This window comes from Nicotiana attenuata, unplaced genomic scaffold (assembly GCF_001879085.1).
Source record: "Nicotiana attenuata strain UT unplaced genomic scaffold, NIATTr2, whole genome shotgun sequence".
In the NCBI taxonomy this organism is placed as follows: domain Eukaryota; kingdom Viridiplantae; phylum Streptophyta; class Magnoliopsida; order Solanales; family Solanaceae; genus Nicotiana; species Nicotiana attenuata.
This window is the reverse complement of record NW_017681371.1, coordinates 1-11409: the sequence shown is the minus strand read 5'-3', so window position 1 is coordinate 11409 and position 11409 is coordinate 1. Positions and strand designations below refer to the sequence as shown.

General features: G+C 41.7%; 1 protein-coding gene across 1 annotated transcript; it reads right to left on the bottom strand.

The window, feature by feature from the left end:
* Positions 1-2410: 2410 nt before the first annotated feature.
* Positions 2411-4887, bottom strand: LOC109221935 (probable aquaporin TIP3-2). The gene is made up of 3 exons (XM_019386358.1): positions 4607-4887; positions 3767-4017; positions 2411-2962 (listed from the first exon to the last, which is right to left on the bottom strand). Exons 1-3 carry the CDS (start codon positions 4740-4742, stop codon positions 2570-2572), a joined length of 780 nt encoding a protein of 259 aa, XP_019241903.1. The 5' UTR covers positions 4743-4887; the 3' UTR covers positions 2411-2569.
* Between the last annotated feature and the right edge of the window lie 6522 nt (positions 4888-11409).

Below are 11409 nucleotides of genomic sequence, written 5' to 3'. Positions count from 1 at the left end.
CTGTTTCCAGGAGACTCTCGACTCAACAGGAAAGGCAATAATATCAGAAAAGAAATAAGAGAAAAGACATGTAACAATAAAAGATACCAGAAAGAAAATAACCACAACAAATAAGTGAAAGGACAATAACACAAAACTATGCAAAACACCAATGTGAATACCACAAAGACCGCTAACAAACCTAACGAAACTCTAACAGACTATCCGGTACAAAGAGGGAAGAACTCTCGACTACCCCCTAGCCTACCACCCTAATGCTCGACCTCCACATGTTCCTATCAAGAGCCATGTCCTCGGAAATCTGAAGTCGCGCCATGTCCTGCCTGATCACCTCGCCCAAATACTTCCTAGGCCGCCCTCTGCCTCTTCTCGTACCTGCCAAAGTCAACCGCTCACACCTCCTAACCGGTGCATCTAGGCTTCTCCTCCACACATGTCCGAACCATCTAAGTCGCGCTTCCCGCATCTTATCGTCCACGGGAGCCACAGCCACCCTCTCCCGAATATCTTCATTCCGAATCTTATCCAGCCTAGTGTGCCCACACAACCATCTCAACATCCTCATTTCTGCTACTTTCATCTTCTGGATATGTAAATTCTTAACTGGCCAACACTCAGCTCCATACAGCATGGCCGGTCTAACCACCGCTTTATAGAACTTACCTTTGAGTTTCGGTGGCACATTCTTGTCACACAGGACTCCAGACGCTAACCTCCATTTCATCCACCCCACTCCTATACGGTGCATAACATCCCCATCGATCTCCCCATCTCCCTGGATAATTGACCCTAAGTACTTAAAACTTTCTCTCTTGGGGATGACCTGTGAGTCAAGCCTAACTTCCACATCCGCTTCCCCCGTCACGTTGCTGAACTTACATTTCACATATTCTGTCTTAGTCCTACTCAACTTGAAACCTTTAGACTCCAGAGTCTGCCTCCATACCTCCAGTCTCCCATTAACTCCGCCTCGCGTCTCATCAATCAGAACTATATCATCAGCGAACAACATACACCATGGCACCTCTCCTTGGATATGGTGTGTCAGTGCGTCCATCGCCAGAGCAAATAAGAACGGGCTGAGCACAGATCCTTGGTGTAATCCCATAACCACCGAAAAAGGCTCTGAGTCACCTCCCACAGTCCTTACCCGAGTCATAGCTCCATCATACATATCCTTTATCGCCCTATGTAAGCCACCAGCACACCTTTCACCTCCAGACACCTCCAAAGGACGTCCCTAGGAACCTTGTCATATGCCTTCTCTATGTCAATAAACGCCATAATGCAAATCCCTCTTCCTATCCCTGTATAGTTCCACCAACCTCCTGATAAGGTGGATAGCTTCCGTAGTAGAATGGCCCGGCATGAACCCGAACTGGTAAGATTTTGTGAAATTAACTAATATTAAGAAATTTAAATTATAAATCTCTTGCTTAGTATTTAAAACATTAAAATTGACTAATATTTCAAGGACACACCTTTGATTTTATTATTGTTTGTTAAACAATTTATAGCCAATCATAATTTAAAACCAATTAATTCAATACAATTAAATTATTTTAGTAAAAGTAAAAATAAAATAAAAAAATTTTGTGAAAAATTATGTTTGATTCTCTAGGTATCCAATAGTATATCCATTACCTTTTAGTAAAATATATCTTCTACAAAATTTATGTACCAAAATATAAAAACACATTCTTAAATACTAAATTATCATTCACTAATATGATATTCTTTAACTCAACATCAAATGTTAGAAATACTTGAAAATGATATTTAACAATTGCACGTTAGATATATACAGTTTCATAATTTTATCATAATTTTTATATTATACTTTTTGATATGGGGTACACACGCAACGCATAATTCTGCCTGCTTGATTGCATCTTTTTTCTGGACCAACTGCATACGAAGAACCCATTCTTCTGGGTCAATCGAGTAAAAAGATCTGCATTCTTCATGCACCAATCGAACAACCGTCCTTTAGTTTGCACCATGAATCTTGATGGAAATTTTAAGTGATCACTATAATTTCTAGAAGTGATCTCTGTACATTGAAATTCTTATCGTTCCATCCATTATATTTTTAAAAATTACAGATTTATATCTACTAATTATTAAAATTCTAATAAATACTTATGCACAAATATCCATTATGTTTTTAAGATTACATATTCTTATCTACTATTTACTACAATTTTAATAAAAATTTATGCATAACTGAATAGTTATCGTCAAAAATATTCAATCTTGAATTCAGATGAACCCAATACCTACATAGCATTTGGAAACTCATTTTATTCATGTATTTAACCAAGACTAGGACTTTGCTTTTTCAGATTTTGTAAGAGCCCATATATATAAGTCTGGTGTCTGAGCAATATAGACAAACGACGAAAAAAAGGAACACTAAGGACAACACATAAATTATTGCTACTCCATTATTTAGAGGCTTACAAAATGTAACTATTAAACAAACTCTCCACGCTACTACAACATTAAAACACAGACAAACTTCACGAAACGAGTCTAGGAGTCTTAGCACAAATCTTGAATGTGCTATTTAGTAATCTTCTGGAGCCAAGGGTTGATGGTGAGTGTGGATTGGAGCTATTTCAGATTGTATAAGCCCAAACTCATATATAAGTCCAGCAATTGCTGCACCTATAAATGGGCCCAACCAGTAGATCCAATGGTTCCTCCACCTCCAGCCCACAAGAGCAGGCCCAAATGCCCTTGCAGGATTCATTGATGCTCCTTCAAAAGGCCCACCAACAAAGATATTAGCCCCAACTATGAAAGCAATAGCAAGGGGTGCAATGATGCCCAAACTTCCCCTCTTTGGATCAATGGCAGTTGCATATACTGTGTATACCAGCCCAAATGTCATTACTATTTCCATCACAAGTGCGTTCAAGTTGCCTACTCCTGCTGCTACTCCAAATCCCACTGGCCTCTGAACCCACAAGAAATTTGTATTTGTAAACTCAAAGAAGAAAAATAATACTTCTAGAGTCAATTTGCGAAGCTAAATTGAATCAGATAAACTCAATATTATATTCAAAAACTATATATTATAAGTTGCTTACAATTCTATATATATGATGAAAAATATTTTTGTAAATGTTGGTCAAAATTCACATAAAACGAAAAGTGACACAAATTGGGGTTGAAGAGTAATTGTATAATGAGTTACTTCCTCCGGTCCACAATTAGTGACCAATTTGCTCTTGGCACACCCATTAAGGAAATAATAAATTCTAGACGAAAATAGTTAGTGTGACTAAACTAACCTTCATTAAATGTTCAATCATAGTTATAGTAGTACTTACTTCTCTTCTCGAATGTGAGGAGTAAATGACTTTTTAGGGATACATACATAAGGGTAATTTTGGAAAAACAAATTGAATTTTTTCTTAATTATATAAATGGACACTTATTTTGGACCAAAATAAAAAAAAAAAGAAATTGATCACTTATTGTGAACCGAAGAAAGTAGCTATTTGTGGACCGAAGAAAGTAGCTAGCTGCTTCTGGTCAAGAAGCAAATAAGAGGATTCCTCCCTCACTTCAATGCACACTAAGATGCCCGATATCTATTTTTAATTTAAGCAGTTAGGTGAGCGGACTATTTAGGTTAATTATTCAAACATATATTCAGTTATGGAGACATGACTGATTCTCCTGTGTTGGAGAGTGGAAAATATTTTCCAAAAATAATATTTATTAAATACATGTAAAGGGGCTAGATCTGTCTTACCAAGCCGTCAGTAGCAAGCCTCAACAAGGCAGAGGCTACAACAGCACCAAGAAGCTGAGCAACCCAATAGTAGACGGCACGAAGAACGCTAACCCTGCCACCCACGAGGGCACCAAAAGTGACAGCCGGGTTAATATGTCCGCCCGAGACGTTCATGCTCGACGCTACTGCTGCAAAGAGTGACAGTGCATGTGCCAGTGCGATGGCCGTCAATCTTGATGCTCCTAAAGCTGTGTCGGGATACAACTTATCTGCATAAACACTCACATTCAGAGTTATAGCTTTTTTGCATGCATGCATGATCCAGCAGAGCAGTAAATGATTTCAAATGCAATTTTACTAGGAGATCAATGTTACAACGGATTTAAGTTATATACATGTGAACAAAAATTTACAACATCAATAAAATTTGACTAATTAGCATGTTCTTTCTCTAATAATTAAGGTAACCATATATATATATATATATATATGGTTAGTAAAGTATTTATTATTATAAGCCATTTTTATTAAGTCAATTTTGTGTAAAAAATACTACATGAGGTAGTGTTCCAAAATAAATAACACATTTTTAAATTTAAAAATAATTCTAACTTTAAACTTTTCAGTTCACCCATTTTACCCATTTTACTCTTAACGAGAAGCTTTTATAACCATAAAAGTATCGTAACCCCACAAACCTTATTTCATAAGTCTTATTCTTTTTTCTTAAACTTCGACCGAGTTAAACTACCTCGGAATTGAAACAAATGGAGTATATACAATTGTTAGTGCACAAAACTCAAATATAACGAGGTGGGACTGAAAGATGCAGAATTGGTGTAGTTATTTAGTATTTACCAAGAGCAAGAGCAGAGCCTTCCCCTGCAAAGACGAAGATGAAGGTAGAGAGGAACTCGGACAAGGTGGCTCGCATGGAATCAGGGTGCGTGGCCTCATCCACCCTCCCAAAGCCATATCTGCGCGGTGGCTGCATTATCTAACTAAACAACTTCACCTTAATTTCTTCTTATTTGGACCACTATCCGTCTACTTAATTCTTGTTTACTTGAGAAGAAAAGATAAAGATGAAGAGATCAGAGAAAGACGAGAACGATCGATATTGTCGAGGGGGTTATAGGTGGGTTCCAGATAGATAAAAATGGATTTAAGTGGACACTTGGGAGAACTTGTGCATGAATACTGACACGTACTTGCATGCGTTGTCTATTCCATCCAATCAACACCGTATTCATCTTTACTCTCTTACATCTATATACGCTAAAATCCAAACGCCATAATTGACTTAATTAACTTCAACACCAAGTCTACTCTACTTTAATGCAATTCAACCATCTATCTTTTATTTTCTTTTTTACCTACTCATCCAGTCCGCATCCACGCTAGTACGACAAACTCGAGAAAATATCATCTAGAGTTTAACTTACTGAGAATATTAACAAATTTAAACTACTCAATCACATAGGATTAACTAATTATAAATTTTTTTGTAACATGCCCAGATTGATAACCTATAGTAGTATGACCTGTCCAATAGATAAATTAATTACAAGAGTATTGTTTACCCTTAAAATGTGTAATAATTGAATTTATACGCGGTTTAAAGGATATGCGATTTAATTTAATACAAATGATCTAAGAACAGTAAATAGTAGAATTAAAGGAAAACAAAATGATCAAACCAAATGCGATGGATGATTAAGTCTAGCTTTATGATAGATACTGGAACTTGGTTCCGATCCCGCCATCGGAACGGGCTCGATTGCAACTCAATAAACAAGTAGCTGAAGAACACTTGAACAATAGCTAGAGAAAAAAAATTAACTTTATTGCTTTGTTTATGCGCGCCAACAGTGGTCCTCAAAATAAAATAAAAAAATTTCTCTTTATATAGTAGGGAGTTTCAATCGTAGTACAAGTCTAAGTAAGGTAAAAATCTTTTTCTTCCAGTAAACATTGATACGCAGTTGATATCGGGCGAGATTTGCGCCGTAATATCCGGTTAAGGACGGATATTTCGACCCCTTATTTGTCCTGTCTAACCGTCTTTCCCTTAGCCTCGGTTCTTTACTTTGTTTAAGCTCAATCATTGGTCGTGTCCGGCTTTGGCGCACCATTCGTCCTCCCGGGCTTCTGATATGTGGAAGCCCTCGGCTTTGCCCGAGGCAATATCGGGTCGCGTTGTCCTCTCGTTTCTTTACTAAAAAATAGGGGGTAACTTTATCCCCGATTTTACCCGCACATAGATAGTCCCCTTGCTTTTCAGAGAACAGGCTTATAAAAATGATGAGAGGTGATTAACTGACCCCAGTTCCTTCCTTTGTACACTACAAGCGGGTCGATGAGTCTACAAAATGTCCCATCAGTTGCGTCGTTCTGACTTCAGACACGTGTCAGCCGTCGTTTGACCATCCTCGGTGGGCATCGAATGCGAAATGTCACGCATTAATTATTTCACTCCTATAAAAGCTTCGATTTTCTTTTTTTCACTTTTTTACTTTCCGATTTCGAATCTTCTTGGGTTACTCTCGAATGTTTTACTTGTTCATCATTCCCTCAAATCTTCACAAACTGTTCTTCACATCTTCATTTATTCATCTTCAATCTTTAAATCTTCTGTGACGACCCAAAGGGTCATCACCTGTTTTCTCATTCATACCGTGCTTTCGAGGCCTTGAAAACCTCATTTAAGGTTCCCTCGATTCGCGTGCGCAGTCCGAGCGCGTAGCCAGAAAGCTTAAATATGAATTCTGTGTGAAAAACGCTTAATTTTGATATTAATATGAATATATTTGACTTCGGTCAATATTTTGGGTAAACGAACCCGGACCCGTGATTTGACGGTCCCGGAGGATCCGTAGAAAAATATGGGACTCGGGCATATGCCGGAGTCGAATTCCGAGGTCTAGAGCTCGAGTAATGAATTTTTCTGTGAAATTATTTTCTGAAATTATTAAGGAAATTAGAAACGAAATTTGATTAGAAGACTGTGGTATCGGGCTCGTATTTTGGTTCCGAAGCCCAGTACAAGTCTTATATATGGTTTAAGCGCTTTCTGTAAAATTTGGTTGAAGTTGGACGTCGTTTGACGTGTTTCGGACTTAAAACGAAAAATTTGATGCTTTATGAAAATTTCAAAGAAAAACATGAGTTTTGAGGCTTAATTTGATGTATATGATGTTATTTTGGCGATTTGATCGCACGGATAAGTCCGTAGGATATTTTTGAGGTTGTGTGTATATTTGGTTAGGAGCCCCGAGGGCTCGGGAGTGTTTCGGTGGTGTTCCGGGAGGTTCTAGAACTTAGAAAAGTTGCAGAAAAGTCTGCAACAGGTGCCCAGTCATTTCCTTCTTCGCGATCGCATTCTCTCTCCCGCATTCGCGAAGCATCAGAATTTCCTTCATCGCGTTCGCGTACAGCATCTCGCGTTTGCGTGAGCCAAATTTGAGACCCCAGTAATTTCCTCTTCGCGTTCGCAGTCACAGGTTCGCGAACGCGTGGCCATGAGCCTTCTTCATCGCGTTCGCGTGGGCCTTCACGCGTTCGCATAGAACAAAATCCTGAACCCCAGCCTTTTTCTCTTCGCGTTCGCGTCCTCCCCAATCACGAACGCGATGTTCATTTAGGTCAACCCTTCGCGAATGCGACCCCCTTCCCGCGAACGCGAAGGGCAAATTTTGCCCAGTTAAATGTTAATTTTCAGAAACAGTAGCTACGGGATTCCTTCAAAAATACACGAACTCCTTTCTTCTCCGAGCACTTAGACGTCCATTGAAGCCTCCTTTCTTCAAGACCACTTGGGTTAGTAAATTCCAACTTGTTTTCTTCATTTTCCATCATTATTAATCAAACTCCAAGGCTTAAATCATGTAATCTAGGGTTGAAATTGGGGGAAAGTGGGTAGAGTTAGGGCTTTTCAATTTTTCTTGATTTAGACCTCGTTTTGGGGTCGAATTTGAAAACAAATTGTATATTTGGGCTCGTGGGGGAATGGGTGATATGAAATTGGTTCGAACCTCGGGTTTTGACCAAGCGGGCCCGGGGTCGATTTTTGGAATTTTGGGAAGAAAGCTTAGAAAATTATATTTAGGCATTGGGTTTGATTTGTTTAGCTTATATTAATGTTGTAATGTTGTTATTTCATAGATTTGATTGAGTTGGAGCCGAATTCGAGAGGGAAGGCGGTCGTTGTGGATTGATTTAGCTGTGGAAGTTGAGGTAAGTGTTTGGTTTAACCTTAGCTTGAGGGAATAGGAGTTGAGTCTTGTTTGCTACTCGCTAATTGTCGAGTACGGTGTATGGGCATGGTGACGAGTATCTATACACTGGTGTCTATCATGATCGTGAGTCCTTATGTTGTGTTTATTCTTATCTTGTTGTGCTTTTCCATGCTTAGTTGATGATTCCTATGCGATGAAAGAGTATGAGAAGGAAATTATGAATTGTAAAATCTTGGGAGCATTGGCTCAAGTGATAAAGTGAGATGTGAAGTAAGAAATGAAAGAAAGCTAATGAGTTATTGGTTATTCCCTTGCCGGGATGTTTTGCTGTTTGGTAGACTTTTCTCCCTTGCCGGGATATTGAAATTATTGTTATTGTTCCCTTGCCGGGATTCCTATTCTGTTTGTCTATTCCCTCGCCCCATTGTTTGTGATTGTTGTTTGGGTGAGGACGAGTGATAAAGCACGAAGGTTGATGTCGTGCACGATTGTGATATGAAAACTAATGCACGAAGGAACATTCCGTGCCATGACATTAATACTAATGCACGAAGGAACATTCCGTGCCATGATATGATTACTAATGCACGAAGGGACATCTCGTGCCATGATGTGAGTGTTATGCACGAAGGATCATTCCGTGCCATCATTTTGTGAGGTAAAGCACGAAGGGTGATGCCGTGCACTTTATATGATTGTTTTGGTGAGAACGAGAGTAAAAACACGAAGGATGGTGCCGTGCAACTGTTGATTTTCTACTCTCGTTGATATTGTAGTTGTACTGTTTCATTCCTTATTTATTGATTTTATACCTGAACTGTTACAGCCCCTACAGTATGCTCCCCTCCCTCTTGACTGGTTGATTTCTGTATACCTTTGTATTGCATACATATATATTGAACTGCACAGGTTTGTTTGGTAGTCCGGTCTAGCCTCGTCACTACTTCGCCGTGGTTAGGCCAGGCACTTACCAGCACATGGGGTCGGTTGTGCTGATGCTGCACTCTGTGCATCTGTTTGCACAGATCACGGTGCCGGAGCAGCTTTTGGACAACAGCAGTAGATTGGGAGTAGACCTTCAGTCCAGAGACACCGAGGTAGCCTTGCTGACGTCCGCAGGCCCGGAGTCTCCTCTATCTCTATTTTAGTTTGTTATCCCTTGTACCGAAACAAACAGATTATGACTTCTTTTAGTCTATTGTATTTAGTAAATCTTAGAAGTTCGTGAGTATGGTGACACCAATCTTGGGTAGAGTTTTATGTTGGAATTTCCGCATTTCTTTCAGTTATTTACATTTGAGACTTCCGCTTATATTATTAAACGCTTGGTTTTATTTATATTGTTGATGCTTGCTAAAAGAGGTAATTAATAATTGGCTTGCCTAGCTCCTAATAGTAGGCGTCATCACGACTCCCGAGGGTGGGAAATCCGGGTCGTGACAAGTTGGTATCAGAGCACTAGGTTACATAGGTCTCACAACTCACGGACAAACTCGGTAGAGTCTTAGGGATCGGTACGAAGACGTCTGTATTTAACCCCCAGAAGCTACAGAGTTAGGAAAATTTCACTTTTGTTCTTTCTTGTCGTGCGATTCTGTTTCTCAAATACTGATTGTCTCTCTACTCTGTTCGTTCGCAGATGGAGAGAACACGTGCTTCCTCTTCTACCGCGCAGCAGTCCGAGCCCCAGCTGCAGCTCCTACGAGGGGCAGAGGGCGAGGTCGAGGCCGTGCTAGAGGCCGAGGCAGGGGCAGAGCTCAGCCCCGAGCAGCAGCCCCAGAGGCGGAGCCTCAGATTGATTTTGACGAGGAGGTTCCAGCTCCAGTAGCTCCGGTGGGCCCAGCTCAGGTCCCAGAGGGGTTTATAGCCACCCAGTTCTTCAGGACGCTTTGGTCAGATTGGTAGGCCTTATGGAGAGTGTCACTCGAGCGGGTTTGCTTCCAGTAGCACCAGCCACTTCCTAGGCTGGAGGAGGAGTTCAGACTCCTACTACACGTACTCCGGAGCAGGTAGCTCCCCAGGCTCAGGTTCCAGTGGTTAAGCCAGATGTGGCAGTCCAGCCGGGTATTGTGACTCAGACCGGCGATAGAGCGGCTATGTCCGCAGATGCTTTGTGGAGGCTGGATTGGTCCACCAAGCTCTTCACCACCATATTCAGCAGTGCTTCTTCAGAGGACCCCAGGATTTCTTATATAGCTGCCATGAGGTTCTTCGGACTATGGGTATTGTGGAGACCAATGGGGTCGACTTCGCCACCTTTCGTCTATCTGGATCCGCCAAGACTTGGTGGAGGGACTATTGTTTAGCCAGACCAGCAGGGTCGCCATCTCTGACTTGGGACCAGTTTGCAGAGTTGTTCTTGGAGAAGTTTCTCCCCGTCGCTTAGCGAGATGCTCTTCGCAGGCAATTTGAGCGCCTTCAGCAGGGCTCTATGACGGTCACACAGTATGAGACCCGGTTCATTGATCTAGCTCGCCATGCTATTTTTATACTCCCCACCGAGAGAGAGAGAGGGTGCGGAGGTTTATTGATGGTTTGATTCAGCCGATCCGTCTCCAGATGGCTATGGGGGCCGGGAGTGAGATTTCGTTTCAGGAGGCGGCCAATGCAGCCCGTAGAGTTGAGATGGCTCTTGCATACAGGTAGGTTCAGTGGTACCTCGTCTGGAGGTAGAGATTCTTATGGTAGAGGCCATCCTCCGAGGCCCTTTCAGTCAGCTCTTCAGGTTTCTTATGGTACTTCAGGTGGTCGTGGTTCTCAGCCGCATTATTCTGACCAGCAGCCTCACAGTTCACCATCAGCACCCATCAGTGCCCCACCACTTCAGAGTTTTCGGGGTGGGCATTCAGGTCGACAGGGTCAGCAGCCTCAGCAGCCGAGGGCTTGTTACGCTTGTGGTGACCCGAGTCACATTGTCAGATTTTGCCCTCGAGCTTCGAACAGTTCTCAGCAGCAGGGTCCTCGTCCTATGATACAGGCATCAGGTGATCCACAGGCCGCCCAGCCAGCTAGAAGTGGGGGTAGAGGTCATAGAGGTGGAGGTAGAGATCATAGAGGTGGAGCTCGGACTGCCAGAGGTAGAGGCCAGCCAGCAGCCAATCGTCCTAGGGATATGGGTCAGGGAGGTGGGGCCCAGCCCCGGTGTGATGCTCTTCAGCCAGGCCAAAGGCTGAGTCTTCAGATGTAGTTATTACAGGTACTATTCTGGTCTGTGATAGGGATGCTTCAGTGCTATTCGACCCTGGGTCTACGTATTCGTATGTGTCATCTATTTTGGACCGTACTTGGTTATGCCTAGTGATGCCTTGGGTGCTCCTGTATATGTATCTACACCGGTGGGTGATTCTATAGTGGTCGACTGAGTTCATCGTTCCTGTGTGGTAGTGTTTGAGGGTCTTGAGACCCGTGTTGATTTATTGCTCT